The sequence below is a fragment of the Anticarsia gemmatalis genome, chromosome 19 (genome assembly GCF_050436995.1).
Source record: "Anticarsia gemmatalis isolate Benzon Research Colony breed Stoneville strain chromosome 19, ilAntGemm2 primary, whole genome shotgun sequence".
NCBI classification, from domain to species: Eukaryota; Metazoa; Arthropoda; class Insecta; order Lepidoptera; family Erebidae; genus Anticarsia; species Anticarsia gemmatalis.
This window is the reverse complement of record NC_134763.1, coordinates 7,249,091-7,268,929: the sequence shown is the minus strand read 5'-3', so window position 1 is coordinate 7,268,929 and position 19,839 is coordinate 7,249,091. Positions and strand designations below refer to the sequence as shown.

General features: G+C 37.0%; 1 protein-coding gene across 1 annotated transcript in view; it reads left to right on the top strand.

Annotated features, from left to right (window-relative positions):
• The window catches only part of Pli (E3 ubiquitin-protein ligase pellino), a 49,703-nt gene that overhangs the window by 27,044 nt on the left and 2,820 nt on the right, over nucleotides 1–19,839 (top strand). Inside the window, exons 4-9 of the mRNA XM_076126448.1 lie at nucleotides 13,101–13,295; nucleotides 14,513–14,692; nucleotides 15,480–15,587; nucleotides 18,172–18,328; nucleotides 18,999–19,179; nucleotides 19,583–19,730. Coding sequence (XP_075982563.1) covers nucleotides 13,101–13,295; nucleotides 14,513–14,692; nucleotides 15,480–15,587; nucleotides 18,172–18,328; nucleotides 18,999–19,179; nucleotides 19,583–19,709 — 948 coding nt within the window. The 3' untranslated portion in view covers nucleotides 19,710–19,730. The remainder of the gene's footprint in view (nucleotides 1–13,100; nucleotides 13,296–14,512; nucleotides 14,693–15,479; nucleotides 15,588–18,171; nucleotides 18,329–18,998; nucleotides 19,180–19,582; nucleotides 19,731–19,839) is intronic.

The following is a 19,839-nucleotide window of genomic DNA, read 5'->3' as shown; positions in this document are numbered from 1 at the left end:
AGCACTTATATTTTGGAGATGGTTCGTCTATGTCCCCTAGTTGGGGGTGGGTAGGGGGTAGGCGAGACGGTTCATCGGACCCTAGCAGTTACGTGGAGTCGCGACGTTGCTCATTATCTGCTACGTCTAGACGATGGATGCTGTTGATCTGGATCAAAACAATCTAACATATACAAAAATACCACTTGTTAGACTTGAAAAATGGCTTTTTTACCTGACCATGTGATAGTGGAAGCAAATGTGCTAGCTTTCAAAATTGTTTAATATTGGAGGTGTCTTGACTAGCTCACGGAAAAATCTTTTTAATTATATACCTACTATAGTTTCTAAAAGAAAAACTGACTGGTTTAAAAAAGGGGCTTGGAAGAAAATAGGGCAAAGTAGTGACTTATTATATGATGCTACGTTTATTACTTCAATACCTTCTATTATAATTTGTTTTGAATGTTGGCAGGATGTAAGGAGCACTGGCACAATTAGAACACTCCTAATTAAGCCCCATTTGCCCTTGTTGAACCGTTATCATATAGTATCTACTTCATTAATACGACTTAGTTACCGTCTGATATCGCCCTTTGAAAATTTAGGTCAATGCTCTTTTGCTGAAAATTTAATACCATTTACTACAATTGAAAACATTTTCTTTGTTCGTATTTTTTATTTAGCGCTACAGTGAATATTTAATATTTTCGTATTTAATAGATATTATTTAGTTAAAGGTCAACCTTGTTAATTTGCAATATTTGATTTTATCCTGCTAATAATAACTCTGGCATTTACAGTCACCGGTTTTGGGCGGAAAAATGCATCTCGCTCGTATTAGGTATATTAGGTTACAGCTATCTATAGAATGACTTTTTATTTTATGTGGCATCGTCGCTTTTATAGCTTTATCTAACCGATAATTACATTTCGACTCCCGCTACATCGGACGATATTCATACTTTAAAACTTTATGTTTAAAGGATCTTAGTCCTTGTTCAGTTTTCATAGTATTCATATGGTATGGTTCAAACGTTGGTAAACAAGATAATTTCGTAAAATTTTGTGGCAATCAACCGAATCACGGTAATTTTTCTTACATTTAGAATTTCTACAAAATTGCATAATTATTTCTTGTATAAAAGAAGCTCGTTGAATAAGCGGACGTACTTTTATACAAATCATCGTAGAAACAATGGACCGACATTTATAAGCAAATCATTCTAAACACGGCCATCAAGTCTAGCTCCAGAGGCGGTAATTTTGTTAAGGACAGCTTGCCGTGAAAAACTTAACAGTGGATGGTATAATTTATTCAACGCACGAAGACTATTATAACGAAACCGTTAGGCCTGTGGTGCATGTGACCTCCTTGTAGGTCGCCGTAAAACAACTTGACACTTACTTCCCTAATGGTTCACGTAGTTTTATTGTTTATTCATACATTGTTATGTCATTCAAATGATAAAGACACTATTTGTATGATAAACTTTATTATGATGTTTTAAAGAGTTGTTGCGTAGAAGTATTCTATCGTATTAGTGTTATCGTGAAGACAAGAAGTGATACGTTTTGTTTGGTTATAAAATTGAGTACACAACATAACAAGGACCACGTGTAACGCAGCAGTCTAGAGCTGGCTATTTTTTCAAATGCCCTAGAGGCTACTGAATTTCTTAATTAATTGATAGCAGGCTTGTATACACGTGTTTATTTAAGGGTATTTATTCTGCCTAGTTTCCGACTAGAGTCTTTATTCATGAACGTCCGGTCGCACCGGTAGCAAAGCACTCTGTACACAGGCTAGGGTACCTACAACCTGTCTGTTAATTAATAAAAAGTATTGAGTCTAAGTTATAACTTGTTTGAAAAAATAATGAATCACCTAATGAACAATGAGTTAATACTAACACAATGGAAAGCATTACTATTGTAGTCTAGTATATCACAGAATGAAACAAAACGTTTTCTGTATACTAAAACATTGAAACCGCAATTTAACAAAACGACTGCTCATTTTGATTTCATTAAAGAAAAACATTATACGGCGGAACTTGAACGCAATCACAGTACTTTCTCGAGTGCAAACACCGCGTTGGGACCATTTAATACGCCATTTGGTACCTTGAGGTCTCTCCAAATTGGGTCATCTGTGAGACTGACGGCGTCCGGCAGACCATTCCGTTTTTTTAAAGACCACAAGAAAGGACGTGGGATTGTGCCTACCGACGGCCATCTTGCAATATGGCCTTTGTTCGTAGGACAATGGCGACGAGAATTGGGATGGCCTGTCGAGAACATGTGCGAATATGTGGACAATGGTAAACAAACGGCTACTCATTACGAATCATTGTAGCGATAATTTTGGTTTTGTATAGGACAATTCGTTGTATGGTCTTCGTTTGTTTTTGTCTGGTTCGGTAATTTACGTGCCGACATGACAGTGCCTATCACAGTACTTGAAGGTCAAGCTCGTAGGAAACGCACTATTTGGTTGCTACACACAGCCCACCTATCAATGAAAAAACTATACTTAAATAACACGGTACATAAATCATGGAGTCTATGGAGAAATAAATTGTAATTGTAATTAATATTCGTTATTTAAAAAAAAATACTTTATCGAACAAAGCAAAGTTTCAAGTTTTCCTTTTTGTATTCGTTCCATTTGCAAATTTTAAAAGTATTTTTTTGTATCGGTTGCTGCGGTTGCACAGAACTATTTAGAAACGACCAAAGAGAATGTAATCAGAATTTTACAGTGGACGATTTAACTATTCACATTCTCTACATAGTTTGTGCTGATTTGTCCATGAAAGTTATGCGTTTCGGTAATAATAACAGTCGTCGCCATTTGCCAGTCATGTTGGAATTCCCCCGATGCCATCCCCCGGGCTGAATACGATTAAAATGCTATAAGAAATTCCCAGAACATTTGACTTACAGATTTTTATACGGAGCTGAAGGCAATATAAAGAATACGAACAGACTCTTGAATGATATGAATGAAAAATGTTTTACGATTGGTTTTGTTTGAAATTGATTAAAATAAAAAACATTTCTTTTAACGTGTAATTACAATGTTTAGTATCGAAGAAGATATAAAACCTTTTAGCTAAGCATTTTATACAAAACCTTTGTTCAACTTCGCTGGAGGCCATTAAAAGCAAAGGGTTTATAAAAAATCGACCCGTAGGGGTAAGAGTAGGGTTGGATTGTAACGAGATATCGAAATACACGCAAAAATCCAACTAGTGCTTATATATTTCGTCACATTTGTATATCTTTAACATCCCCATTTGTTTTGTTTTAAAAATCCCCGTATTATGTCGCGATATTTTTTCCCTAATGTTTCTCGTTTCTTCCGTCGATTTTAATAGGGGAAAACGTTCATTATAAGTATATTCATACTGCCATACATCTTTCGTGCGTGACTTGATTAAAATTCTTTTTATTTTATTTAGCATCAGCATACTTCAGCTTCAGGCAGATGCTTTTCAACACAAAAAATAATCAATTAGAAACTGGCTATAAATTGGCTCGTTATTCCAGATTAAACCTCGCTCCTATTAACCATCAGCGTGTAAACAAATTAATAAAATGTATACGGTGGTGCGCTTCACTTGCGCAAGAACAATGCAACGCATGCAACTAGCACGAAGGATGTCCCATTTTGCAGGATTTGCGTGGGCCGGCCTCATTGTGTACCGGAATTCGTCCAATATCTGTCTATACATGTTTTTTGTTATTTTGTACAGCGCATCTAAAATGGCTTTGTGGCTAGTTCTGTGCAGAAATTCGGGGTAAAGAATGGAAAAGAGGACTATTAGTTCAGAGTTATTTTGACGTTAGTTATTTATCCTTAATGACTTCAGAAATAAGAAATAGCTAATTCTAACGAAATATAACTTCTGCTTTAACTGACTCACCAGTTTGACCAGTTTCTGAGATACATTTAGCAGTAGTTTATCTATTCAATAGCGTCAAAACTCATACAACAAAAACGCTATCGAACCGGGGGTCAGTGATTATTTCATGTCATGAGATTTCCTAGTAATAATGAAACCTTCCGTCGAATTCAGCACAATGGTACTGACATTATGCATAACGCTAATTTAACCTCTAGGGGCAAAGAATACTGTTACGCATGTACTGCAATCACTTGATTATTGAGTAGGTCTTTGATGGAGAATGTTTCGCTCCAGTGCCCGGTAATACGCGTGTAGGTAGCATACAATTTGTGACAGTGTTGAGTTCAAAAACTAAATAATAGCCGAATGAATCAGTCCCACAATGGGCTTCATTTTATGGTTGACACGTTTTTGTTGACTATATTTTACTATCTTTCTTTTCAGATGCTTTTCTTCTTTCATTACTATAAAGTTACACATTTCTCGTCTTTCACAGTCGACCTTTTCAAAGACCTTCTGTTGATATATCCTGCTATAGAGGAAGCCACTATTGACAGTTGACAGCTAGCGGCACGTCGGGAGCAGTGAGACCTCCGGACAATTTCCCTACATTCATATTTTCACATAACCTACTTATGACTTCATTTTCACAAAGCATACTCTATCTCAAAGGGTTTTAAGTTGAAAATCGCTTGGGGAATATTTATGGAAATACAGGTAGCTGCACGGGGTAGCCGAATATAGGTAATGTTACATCCGAAGTATCTGACATGAGCAGATGTGGGAGAACATGTGGTCCGGAGTGTTCGTGACATGTCAGGATATGAGAGCTAAAAGTAGCATACTTTATTTACATACCTATATTTATTTGTATCTGTATGAAACATGCCAACCATATTCGATTCGTATTATGTTTTTTAGCGCACATAATTATGCAAATGGGATTAGATGTCGGATTATATTAAAGGTTCATTGTTCAGATAATGCGATCTAATTATGTATACTGTATATGTTTGGAGATAGTCATGTGTAGCCCCCGTACGTCGCCTACATGCCGCCTACGGCTACAGATAATATGTGTGTCTTCAATCGTTGGTAAGACAAGACTTAATATAAATTTCAGTACAACGTTTCATCACAGGACGGGACACCTGCAGTTTGAATTGTCTTATAGGATCGTTGACGTACCATGCACCTGTTGCACTACTTATGGATTAGTGCCGAAAATCTCATAGATATAGTGATAGGCTTATGATAAATTCTATCTCAAATTCTTTTGATAAGCTGTCCTTTACTTAACTGCATATTGTGAATCACAACAGCTGTTGCTCAATGTAGATAATTAAAGATACGTTACAACCAGAATTTAGAAACAATTATGAAATTTGGGCTATACTACACAATTTCTAAATATTTGAAATTGTATGTAAGTAATCATATTTACTTTTAAATCAAACAATGTACGAGTACATTATTTTCTTCTATTTATACACGAGCTAATTAGAAATACCGATTCTCTTTATCAACATCCAATTAACAGTAATATTTGCATTGTGCTAGATTTATGTACACATTGTGCAAACGTAACGCGTTACATTTGTTTAATTAAGATGAAATTAAGCTTACGTTCACACTACATAAGCAAATCAATTACCGACCAAAACCATACCACATTCTGTATGTGGCGTAATGCACCACGTGGGCACGTGACTTGTTCACAACTCTAGGGCTATCATTTAACGATATTGAAGGAATTTATGCTTTAATAAACGTTTAGACCAACTACGAATGTTTTTAAAGAATTCTCGTATTGGACTCTTACGAAACATGGAAACACAGTTAGATCGCAAATTAAAATCTGTAATACCATCAGCCAGATTCTCTTTTACTATCGAATATCGACAACCGGCTAGCTATCGAACATTTTTGTATGAAAATGTGATCAGCGCCTCTAGCGGAACGTCGTTGAAACTAGTTTTGCCTTACATTTTAAATGTCAGACGCTCGATATTCGAAGGTTCCAATTGTAGAGTATCGCGCTACACGAAATTATAGCTTTGGAGATGGTTAAAACCGAGAGTGTCTAATAACGATGTTGTATACAATCAACAGTTCTATTATAACCAAATTTCTATATTTATTACATAAAAGTTAAAGTTTTCTTTACTATTTGTATCCCACACGTTATAAAGACAGTAAAATAATCATTCTCACTAGTTTATGTTATTACGTATCACTTTTCGTATTAAACTATCCATCATTGCCATCAACAAACCGTAAAAGTGCACTACGAAATAACACAACGGCGTCGTTAAGCCAATTGCTATAATCATTTTCCTTGCGAGTGTAAGTGTTTATTACTGCCATGTATGCACGTCTTATTTTAGATAGAAAATACTCACTTAACCGGCAAAATTGTCTATCAGCAGTTAGTTCTACAAAAAGCTGTTCGAAGCCTAGAATTTGATAATTACAATGTTCTTGTTTTAGCAGACTTTTTTAAATGCCGACGTCCAATATTAATAACAGCCCTATGAAGGTGCCGCTTTCCAGGCTACGAACAACCATTTCAAACAGATCTCTCAAACTATAGCAAACAATATTAATGGAAGGCTTCAAAGAAGTTCTCGGAATACTGGACGGGTGACTCTCTGTGTAAAGTTTCTCCCGTTATTTACCGAAAAATTATAGTGAATTTTAAACTTGAACAATGCGTTTAATAGTGTTTGTTCTGTACCTGAGTTTTTGCCGTCGAGTTACAGGAAGCAGATGAATGTAAAGCCAGGTAAACGGCGCCGGTCTGCCGGTACTTTCTAAAGAATGAGAGTATTTTTGAGAAATGCAATTATATTCAGACTGGATGAACGTTCTAGCTTGCAGCAGTATTCTACGAGATAGATGGAAATGTATTTGCATAAAAGAATAATTTTGAGAGCGATATTGTACGTGATTTTAAAACCGATTATGTTAATATTCCAAAAATTGTTCTTCAGAAATCAGTATTCATCTTTTAGCATGCACGTTCTTGAAGTTTTTCTTCGTTTCAACGACAAAGGCAGTCAAATGGCGTGCATGATATCCGCTTCCCTGTTCCTAAATTAGATTGTAAAGCAAGCGGAGCGTGATGATAACGTCGAGTATCGAGTTTATGCTAAGGAAATTGCCTTCGAGTGGAAGGCTCGATTGCCAGCCGGGTCGGTAACACACAGCCCCTTCTTATAAACCAACACCTGCGGTTACAATCAATTTATTCGAATAACAGGGGAGAACGGCGCTCACTAAAAGAGTTATGTTTATTGCTGTTTGCTCAATAAATATATCATTAAAATGGTGCGTGCTGAAAAAGAAACCTACGCCTAATAGCGGGATTCGAAAGGTTAAACATGACCAATCATAATATGTTAAGATTTCACAGTCTGTAAGTTAACGTTTGGCTTCGGGACCACTAGGTTTATTTAGTCGTAAATAAATTCATAGATATATCTAGCACTTGTATACTGACATTTTTATCAGCTATTATGTAACTGACGCTGTACCCCGTAGCAGTGGCGAAGGCTCCATACAACTCGATTCCTACCGGCTTCCCTTTCTGGACAGACTTAATATTAGTGTAAAATTAATTGTTTACTATTGCCAAATAATACACAATTAATAAATAATCACCAATATTTAAACCGAAATCTTCAACTAAAATCATGAATCTAATCGAAACTACGAAAACGCCTGCCCTTCAAAAATTACGCTCCGCTAAAAACGCAACGTGAGGTAATAATAATGAAATAAGCCGGAGGCGCTGATCGGGAATCGCGTACAATAAAAACTATGGCGGCGATGTCGCTTACGACCTTTTGGATCGCGCTTCGCACCGCGCTGCATAGTGGCGAGCAAGCCGGAGGAAGAGCGGGTTGCCTCGCGCTACAGCGCATGATCTTACGCATGTTTCTGTCGCAGCGCGAGCCGCGTGCAAGAGCGAGATAGCGAAATATAAGCTAAGAATCCTGCATAAGTATTATATTTTCTCCAGTTTGACATTAGGTCATGTTTGTTTACATCTTTCGCGCGCTCTATAACAAATTAGAATATTTGTATTTATCACAACATTATTCCTTTATAAATGTGTTTGTGCATAATTGTGAATGTATCAGTATATTAAACAGTAATTGTTTTGCATGTTTCTATTAGAGTAAATTTTCATTTTGTCAAGATTTATAGGTTAAACTCATTTCTATAAAAGTGTTCTGCGTTTATCCATAATGTGTTTGATATTTTATTGTTGATGAATACATTCTAAATTGCTTGTATAATATGTTATTAAACAACCAGTGCGAGACAATCATCAATCGTTCGATATACGTTATCTTAAATATGTGCTGTTGTGTTACCTACGTGTTACTACTGAAGACAGAGTAACTTACTACAAAACAAGCATGATTAGGTAGCACATGGTAAGTACCTATGTATTATTAGTCTGTAGAGAGAGAAATAAGAGACTGTAGTCGAATGTAGATAATACTCTCATATTGTTATTATGCAGTAATACGCTACTTTTACGTCGGCATTCTTACGATGTACATAATATGTAGGTAGGTACTATACCTACACAATGACTTATAGCTCCGGCTTACCTTTTATAAAAAATGACCCTTCGCCACTGCCCCGTAGTAATTCTGGAAGTATCTTTATTTTTTTAACTTTGTCAAATTTGACTTTTATTATTCGACAACGTTTTTGGAATCTAGTTTCTACCAACAACAGTAATAGAGGAAATAGCTATTGCCAGAAGCAAATCGAATTCCCCTTTCAAATGGCAATCTTCGGGATGCAGCACGCGCCGGTCACAATGGACTCTAAGGACTAAACGACTCGAAAGGATCTTTTCTTACTAGAATAGAACCACTTAGAACATAATTCTATTCAAGCACCTTTGTTAACGATTGCAACAGATCAATGGAAAATTTACAACGCTCTTAATTATTTTTTAACAAGATATTTTGTTCCGTTTTTCCTTTTATTGACATTAATTACTATATTGGATTGTAATTACTATATCGCTTAAGATATTATATCTGTTGTTTATGTAGCTGCGGTCAGTATATCGGTTACAGCCACTGCGTTACTTGCATACGTACATGTGCCGTGTTAGACCTTCTAATGTTACAGCTGATAATAATAAATATTGCCTGTGTCTACTGACGCAATGTCGCTGGCAGCATACTGCATGTCTGGTCTCACATAAACGACTACCTATATCTAGATTAATTCAAAGTTAAAATATTTTATCGTAGTATCATATCCATTGCTATCTTTATGTTTCTAATAGGAAGTAGGCCTATTGTGTACTGTTACAGGCTTTTGCAACATTTCTAAAAGAAATCTAGAATTTAGAAGATGTTAGTCACGATCCTCTATTTTGCTTCCGCATCTTGCTTACGTTACAATTATACAATCACAAACTGGATTAATTAAAAATTATAATGATTATGTTATTCACTTGCAAGAATAACTGGATTGTTAGCACTGAAGAACTGTAATTTTCATAACCGCGTGCGCGTTGTAGCTGTACATACAATCAAAATGTACACTGTAAATTAAAATCACTTCGGCTTACGTAGAATATATTAACATTTTACCCAAATACTTCACATTTACGTGTACAGTTACTTTATTGCATACCTGTGGGATAACGTTACCGACGGCGGAACATTATTTTGAAATGGCTACGCAATTACAGGCGCTTAACAACAATACACATTCGAAATACGACCGAGACTCGTGCGTGACAGGGTCCTTATCTCTTTGCACAAGATGTAATTATCGATTGTTTTGGTTAATATTTAACCATAGCTCGATTAGATTGGTCTCGGTAAGGATACGCACTGGACAAGTCACACAAGTTGTGGGTACATAACGGAGTAGTAACCGGATAGTGTAATCTCAACCATCTTCATTTTCTCGTCACGCTCACTGATCCAATTCTGTGGTTTGCAGGAAAAAATATTATTCAGAGTCGCTCAATTGTAACCTAGACGCAGCTGTCGTTGCGCAATGGGTTTAGTGTTACTCTGATTGAATTTAGACATGACAAATTGGCGTAATGATGTTCTAGCCAGTTGCTCGCAGAGAATAGCAATCATTTTGTAATAGGTATTTCAAGAGTCATCAGTTTCGTTTATGCTGATGCTAGTTATTTCACATTTATTTCCTTTTAGGTAATCACCAGAATTAGCTCCATGTCAAAACATGTTTCGTATCACAGTTGGAGATCTAAGCTTCTAAAGGTTAGATAGATTTTTCTGTGACGTGTAGCATTCCATCGGCACATAATTTGGGCAATATGTTGAAAGACCCATTTTAGCAGCTGCTCACTTATTCTGAAAGGACAAGAAATTGCGCTAAAAGTTCACCGAAGACACACATTCTAAGCAACCTTGGGGCCAAAGGTCAGCGGATCGATTGTCATAAAGTTAATTTCACAAGTGCATAATGCAGGGCCGTAATGTATGCGGCGACGGCGGCGTCTGGTTCGTGACGCAAACGCCTCGCGCCTCGCTACTCGCCTCCAGTTACCCAACATCAGCAATGCGGCGTCGATCACGCTAATCTGCATTCTTATACCAGAACACCCCACAGCCACTTATTACTGCAAGCGTAACACTCAATTAACGCAATTCTTGTTGATTGGTGAATGCGGTGCATGTGACGTCACAGGCGACAATTGCCTAGAAATAGAATGCCATTGTCTGGCTCTCGGCGTTCCCCTTTAGGAGTTGCAGTTTGGTGAACTCCTGAAATAGGCGTTCATAGTTTGTATCAGGAAGGAAATATACCAAGAATGCCAAGAAGCACAAGAAATTACGATATCTCGTCTAACTCTGCCTTTTACTAGACTATCTGTAAACTACTCATTGTAAAGTAATATTTTATGACAGTTTTTTTAAAAAGGCGAACGATTTAGATACCCAATTAAATAATGACAAATTTTATAGGTAAAGACGTGCAATATTACATTACTAAGAATTTGGGTAAGTGTAGTTGGGTTGTTACATATAAATTTTGATGTATTGACTAGATACTAAGTTATGCTAAGTTTTATTTTATGTAACAAAAATAAATGGTTTAAATGGTAAGATGAACGATAATTTTGTCATTTAAATTATCGCACTTCAATGATTATCCCATCCAGATAATGTGTTACTAAGTTATTTGAGTGAGTGAGCACGGTTTCACACATGCTCGAGTTTTAACGTATCCAGTAAAGTGACTAAAAGTTAATTAGACCAACATCGTTGACCAACACTGTGTAAAATTAAATTTCGAGATTCCTATTAGAAAATTAAGAAATGGTTGCGAGATTGCGGTTCCTTGAAACATTTTCAGCGAGTTTCAAATCTGAAATCAACGTAAAATGAAGACAATCTTTTTCAGCAGCGTTGGATAAAAATAAAATAATAGTGACGTCCCAGTTGGCGCTTGCAACACGTTACATGATTGCCAAACTAGAAATGTGACGAGTAATCAACTAAAATGTGTTGTTTTACGATAAACAAAGGCTAATATAATAACGGCAGTATGCTAATGTTTTTACGTAAAAATTACTCGTAAATTTTCCAATAATTGTTTGATGGACGCAACTGTGTCGGAGTCGACGACCGTTGCTAAAGAGTCGCAAGCATTCGTGCAAGTAAAGAGGATGGTGGAGTCACTAGAACAAAATAGCCTCATAAGTCATTGAAATATTGGTACTTAACTGACTACAAAGTAAGTAGGTTCACGAACCCAGATATTGGTTTTCCATGAAATTCGTTTTAGCATAACAGTTCTGGGAACTAAGGGGTAGGTTGAAGATAATAATTTAATAGCTTTTAAGTTAATATGATACTTTATTAAGTAGATATACTTGATTATGTAAGACTGAATTCTTTAATATTATACGAGGTAAATTCTTAGTAGCCTCAATCCAGAAGAAATATTACATTGTGAAGATAAAAAATGTTTTAAATATTAATTTCAATAACACGATTTCCGTCGGCCTCGGTGCATCGGGGAGCACTTGACAGGAGGTTTGAACGCTTCTCGTCATGAGCAATCAGAGCGCTTCAACCATTCTTCGGAACGGGTGACGTAACCCAGCCTTCACACCTCTCAACTTGGGGGCTGTTGCTGAGGAACTAATCGCTAAGCGCCGTGCTCAATCATGGTCGAAATCACCTTTCCATTTTGATATTGTCGATTTTGTACCACTTCTTCCTTCCTTCCTTATATTAATGGGTTATTTCCTAATTCAAAGAATCTGTTATGTTTTTCCTGTTTAAGTTTGTTTTGCATATTATATGTATTAATTATAACTATACAAAGCTGCATAGTGATATGATTTTCATTGAAATTTTGTGACCACATCTGATGCAACCTGTGTATCGCAAAATGGGTCTGCACTCTCAAGCAACACATAAGTTACAAATTCAGTCTTCTTATGACTAAGGATTTTCTAACAACTATCAGACAAGGTAGAGACCTTCAAGCCGTGGGAAATACAGGCATGATGTACTTAACTTCTTGAAACACGTGTAAAGCTTCACGTTAAACCCGTGACGTATATAACAGATAACATTTCCACGAGTTGTCGAAGTAACAGACACTTATCAGTCGTAGGTAAATACTGTCTTATTTTGTCATTTTATCAAACTGGGTTTTCCCCATCGTGTACTGATTTATCGGTTTATTTAATGAAAAAATATCTTTCAGTATTATTTTTAACTATATTTTGTTGTATTGTTTATATAGGTACTTGAATACTTGATATGTGTATTGGGTTTTACCAAATGAATGAATGAGTGGAGTTCCCAAGCGGTAAATTGAAAGGGGTGCTAATATTTAACTACCTATCATGTCGCCATTTTTACTGTTGACTGTGGTAGAGTATTTCCCTAAAATAAAAAAATAAACCTTTGGCACTATTCTCTTCTTATCGGGATCTTAGTAACTTAATTTTGTATTTCGTAGGTTTTTTTTAAAAACATCTCCCGCACTAACAATTGCTCTAGTGTCGCGGGGATTTATTACAAACATACGAACAGCGGACACAAATCTACTATTTGTGGGTCGCACAAATATTTTTTTCGTGTGGGGATCGATCCAGTACTTAAACCATTGCGCCACGGAAGCAGTCAAAAATGTAAAAAAGCTTATAATTATTTTCGTTGTCCACAGATCGGTAGATCATCAGAGTCACCTATCGACTTCGTGGTGATGGACACAGTAGCCGGCGACAAGAGCGGCGACACAAAAGTGCTTCAGAGTACAATATCACGGTTCGCGTGCCGTATTATATCTGATCGCAACGATGTCAACAATTGTCGCATTTACGCAGCTGGCTTTGACTCCTCAAGGAATATATTTCTAGGGGTAAGTTGATTTTATATTGTTTCTTCTTGTTTTACAACAAGACTCACTGTCTCTGAAGGCGGTCAACACCAGACACCGACCAGGAATCCAAAAGTTCATTACAAAAGTGATGAATATTTATTATTATTTCAAAAGGAAATTGACACATTCCTCACTGTCCTTTACGATTCCTTATTATTTATCCTTCCTTATTTACTGAAATTCTTTACATTTCCAAGTAAATTCTCTTCAACAACTTCAGGGTAAAAATACTTCCAAATAGAAGCCAGCTACTGAAACCCTCGAAATATTTCGACGAAGTTTTGATTCCTGGGAAACGCTCGGCAATTACGTCAGTCCTGTTTATTAACGTTCCTTAGTTAAGATAAATAATATCTACTATACAAACTTGTGTATTTGACGGTCCTGACGTAATCCGTAGGCGGTTCTGACGCTCGGCTCGTGAGCCCGTCACGTAAATGTACTCGTAATGCGAACGATTTACTCGCAATTTGCTCACAATGAGTTTCCACTTAGATACAGCCATATTTCCACAAAGACAAAGTTTTGACAATTTTTTTAATGCTTTCAACCTTCGGGACTTAAATGAGAGTTTTCGGCGGCGATATATTATAATCTCAATGAATGGGTATAATTATTGTTCCGTAATAGCAGTCTTTTGACGTCAAAATGGGTTCGCAGACAAATTGCCTTCAATAAATACACTTTTGTATGGGGACCAATTTGAAGAATTATTTCGGTCTCGTGTCTGGGATCGTGACTTCTAAAATACACAAAATACTCTTTTGTTCAGTTGTAATAAACCAGCTCTTCTTACCTATGAGGTCGTTACCTTGTTATTCTAATAAGCACTATCTCGCTGTCAGTATATGGTACCTTCTCAGTATGATAGAGATAAAACCTTGAAACATCAAGCCGGTCAAGTATGTTATCTTTGGGGTGGATACGGAGGCCCCTATAGTCCTTGTTCTTCGACCTTCTGATCCTTTGTATTATCCCCTACGTTTTTATTTAATTCGCCGGTGACCAGTAAGACGGTAACCTTTATAATAGCAACTGTAACCGTTTAAAAAGGGGTATCCGTGCCCTTGACAGTGTAAGATGACCAAGTGTTTTGGTATATTTAATGTGTAAGTACTTATATCTTGCCCTTGACAGTCTATCGTATACAGTTTTGTATTTGTGTGTTGGTACTTATAAGTTTTTCGCAATTCCAGGAAAAAGCGACAAAATGGACAGAGAATCACGAAATCGATGGTCTAACGACAAACGGTGTGCTGATCATGCACCCGCGCGGCGATTTCTGCGGAGGCAGCGCCACGTGCGGCCCGTGGCGCGAGACCTCTGTCGGTGGCGCCGTGTTCTCGCTTCGGGAGAGCCGCTCTGCACAACAGAAGGTACTAATCACCATTTGATCTATTGCATATGATTAGTTAAAACCATTTTGCATGATGACACCTTTGCATAAGAAGATAAGGACCGTATGAGTTGTTTTCATTCCAGTGAAAAATACGACTCTATTTTTGACAGATGAAAGAATTAGTGGAAGATATTATAATGACAGCGAATTAAAATTTCTGGTTTTACTAGTGTGACGTTTTAGAAAAGTACTTGCTTCGCTAAGTTTGAGTAGGGTCAACGATCTTTACAAAGTTGTGAGGGTAAAAGGGTTACCTTATGTCGAGACATGTGCTATACCAGTGCATTAATCAACCCGCATGCGGTCGCTACGCAGAACACCCTCATCGAATGTATCCATGCGTTACCTACACGGTGACCACAAAAGTACCCCCCTTAACATGAGACTTCCCGAAAGGCCTCCACAATTAGCGCTAATTAGCGCGTAGGGGAGAATAAAACAAAGCACAAATTACAGGGAGAAATATAACCCTTAATATGCTATTAAATAACAAAGGAAAACATATCATATATCCCAATACCGATCGGAAAAGACCCCATTTATTTACGTAACTACATTTAGCCATAGAATAATCGAGAAGGCGGCCATGTGCCGCGTGTCAAATGTCAATACATTCTTGAGGTATCGAATATGTACGGAATTTCAAGTAATAAACCGTGGGAAACCTGTCCGTATTCCTCTATCGTATAAATATCAACAATTTATTTATTCCATGTGCGGGTTTTATAGATTTTTGTTGGTATAATGTTGTATTGTGTTTGCAGGGCTTACCTTGCCAAGCGGAGACAAATGTTCTGAGGGACGGTACTATGATAGACTTATGCGGCGCAACGCTGCTATGGAGGAGTGCTGAAGGACTGAAAAATTCACCGGTAAGAGAATTGTTTATCCCTACTAAAGTTTTTCCTCGAAAGAAGAGGTGTATAATACGAGTAAATATAAACATAACAGTTTCCTATAATAATAGTTGTCATTAACCAATCACTGAACTACTGCTGATAATTTTACAAAAGGGTGTTTGACTTAAAAATAGAATCCGAAATTTCGTGATTCCAGTCTCGAGAATAAACGCACGAAATAAATGTTAACAAAAAATCAAGGTCAGAACATTTTTTTAAAACCCGTTGCTGACCCACTGCTGGGCAAGGGTATCTTCTCTATATATGACTAAAATTTGAAGTGCTTTGTACGATTTTTAACGAAATAGAAGATATTTCGAATTTGAATTTAGCCAGTACTAATTAATTAACTTTAATCAAACTAGGTATTAACCATATTAGGTCATAAAGTAAATAGGAAGCCAATTTATTAGCCCTCCATCAATATCCTGTAATAACTTGTAGTTATTGGATAGTTGCCAGTTCCGATCACCTTCGTACTAACGTTTAGAGATTGGGTCTAGGACGAAATGCTAAGTGCATCCGGTGAGGACGAGTTTAATGTTGTTAGTCGAATGTTACCTATCACGGTAACACGCAATAATATTACAAACTTAGATTGACACTATAGGATAGTTGATAAGTTACTCAAAAAAATAAATACTGTCGAGATTAATCACATCCTAATATTAAATTATTTCTTTCGAGCGTATTTTTTTATTATCGGAACAAAATGATAAGGACTCATTTTTTATTAACAAAAAACTAGGTTGTTTGACATTTTTTAGTTAAGGGTAAGAATAACAATATTTTATTAACAGTTCTTAGTATTGTTGCCTGTTTGTTGAAATCATTGAACTCTTTATGACAAAGTTAAATAAGGCGCCTAGGTAAGAATACTTTATAAAACATACGCTTTGAAAACATGACTATAAGCAATCACCGACTTAATCACGACACAATAAAATACAAAATTAAGTCCTCATGCCGCATCTGTCAGTTTGCGATAAACTAAAAATCTACTGAACGCATCTTTATAATATATGTTATACGAAATACAGTGTTAGTCGAGGAAGGTTTAAGGCCCTTCTCCCATTACGATACTTGTAGGGTACGATACTCGAGTATAATACTAGTTAGATACATGTTCGCTACCCGATGCTCGCATATTATGCAACTTAAAAGTTACTAAATTCATCATTTGTGCAAACTCGTTTTCAATCTATACATATTATTATAGGTAATAAAATCGTAGGAAAGTCAAAACTGTAGATTGCATATTTTTTATATTTTATCTCTTGGTTGACAGTCCTAAGCCTGTGTAAAGTATGAAGGTAAATCAAGGGATATTTTTGTCTACATTTATACAGTAACAAATAATGTATAAACTATAAAGCAGTTCTCAATTTCTCACAGTTTCTATAGCACCTAGGAGCTGTGAGGAACTGAGGAACTACCTATATTATCAAATGTTAGATTCTGTCAAACTTGAAACGTGGTGGAACTATATAGTTCCGCGAACATGTTTCCTGAACATAGTTCCAATTAGGAAATGAATGATTCCATGTTCAATCCGCTCCCGAACATGTTAAGCGCATGTCTACGCGAGACGCGACGCACAAGCGACCAACACGGCGGGTATCGCGAGACTAGTCGCGAACGCGTAGAATACCAGTATCGTAATGTGAGAGTCTCCATACAAATGTATGTGAGATACTTCGTGGCGACTAGTCTCCGAGACTAGAGTCGCGCGGGCGTATCGTAATGGGAGAAGGGCTTTAGTGTATAATCTGCAAAAGTTAACTGGATGTAATTCGGACGAAGCCGGGTTGGGACTTTATAAAGAGGAAGGAAAGTGAATAACGAAAATGATACGCACATTTTATTATAGAAACCTATTAATATTCCATTTAAGATTATGACGCCTATTGTCGCAATAGAAAGTAAAATGATTACATAAGTTATCTCAAGTAGACACTGATACAACAAAGTCGGCAAGGCGGCAACTGAATCATTATTTTAATTAAACATTCAAGTACCTACTCGTGTACGTATTTTCCATTAATAACTAACACTTTGTACTATTTCCATTGTTAATTTTCTTTTCGGTTCTTTGTAGTACCTCGAATCTATGTTATGTTCTTTAGCACTACATAGGAACAATATTCTTAATAACGATAAGCGATATTGTGTTTCTACATTTTCGGGTATAAAAGGCTCGGGTGTAAAAAGATAGCTGTAACATTTTTTACAGATTTTTTAAATGATTACCTTCTCACTTCATCAAATTGTTTCGCGTTCTATACAAATGATCTGACTGATGTTACTTATTTCAAAAATGCTTTATATCATGATAGATAGAGATCTGCTTTTTCGAATTTCAGTACTAAAACATACATACTTACTATGCCAGTAGGGGGCGCCCTAGACTCGTAACCGGCGATCCTGTGAGACAAGATGAGGCAAGGGACGTTTCTGAGAATTGTACCAAGTGGCGTTCTTTGGCCTCTGCCTAACCGTATCGGAGGCGTGATATTATGTTTGTACACTTATTAACTTAATGTTTATTTATTGACAGACAAAGCGTGATCTAGAAGCGTTAGTGGACGAGCTGAACGCCGGGCGGCCGCAGTGTCCCGTGGGCCTGAACACGCTGGTGATACCGCGCAAGCTGTCCTCCGCGCACCAGGACCTCAACCAACCCTACGTGTATCTTAACTGCGGACATGTGCAAGGTAATTACTAACTTTTGAGCATTAGTTAGTTATAATGTTCTACCAGTCGATACTTGACAATGGCGGTTAGTTTAATTGAAATCTACAGTTGCCAAAGATACAGTCAAATTGGTTTGTTTTTAACCCTTTGACCATCTCGGTCGGCTATACTCGACAAATCTTAAAGTGCTCACGACGCTTTCGTCGGCAAATGTCGACAAAACTATAGCATCGTGAGCACGTTAATGTAGTTATTCAAATATTTATTATATTAAGGGCCAGTTATACGAATGACGGACCAGTGTTTGATAGCGAAATTTATGGATAAAGTAGCACATTAATGTTTGAAAATATTTCAAAATGTCACTTCTTAAGTAAACTGTAAACTTATTTGTCTTATATTCAGATAATATATTTATACATCGTAGGTCTCGATAATTACAAATTCTTGATGTTGTCAACACAGCAATTGGTAACCATCGATCGAGTTGGCAGTTCAATGTTCGATGTTGACTCATAATTTAATACATCAATATCATTGATATATATAGACAGACATTTTGAGTGCATTGCTCATATTATGACGCGAAATGGTGCAATATAAACAAAAGATTCATTTTTAACAAGTAGAGTACCGAAAAAGTAGAGTATTGTTGCAATTTTTATAATAAATTTGTTTTTATGTTTGTAGGAGAGCACTCGTGGGGCGCGGAAGGTAGTGAGACAGGCGTCCGACGTTGTCCGATGTGTCTGACGGCGGGCCCGGTGGTGCGTGTGTGCATGGGCATCGAACCCGCGTTCTACGTCGACGCAGGACCGCCCACTTACGCTTTCAACCCGTGCGGACATATGGCTTCTGAACGAACTGTCAAGTAAGTAAATCTGAACTATACTTTTGGATCTAGTAGGTAGAAGCCCAGCACCAAACTATACTATACAAATAATATAAATAACTATTCGATAGTAATATTAGAAAAAAGGATCGTCACAAACGCACCACATACCGGATTCCAAAAAGTGTTAAGAACTACGTCTACGTTTATAGACCATCATTGAAAAGACGATGATAATCTCGATGCTTAAATACAATTTTGACTCTTCCTCTGCCCGGACTTCATAGACCTTACCCTGAAAATGACGATGACGAATGCTTGTTCATTATGCATCATATTACCGAATTTTCTTGTAAAAAAGATGAATCCAAGCTTCCAGAAACGTATAGTAACAGAAAGCAACAATTGGCCTTATTTCTAACAAATAATGTTTATTGTGTAGATACTGGGCAAGCGTGGACATCCCGCATGGCACTAACGGTTTCCACGCGATCTGCCCGTTCTGCGCCGCGCCGCTGCAGGGCTCGCCCGGCTACGTGCGCCTCATCTTCCAGGACAACCTCGACTGAATCTCCACTACTTGCGCACAGGTAACATACCGCATTACATAATTATACAACTATAAACATCGACCCAAAAACTACTACAGCTACTACATGCTAGAACATAAAGGGTCTTCCTAATTTTTGATATGTGTTC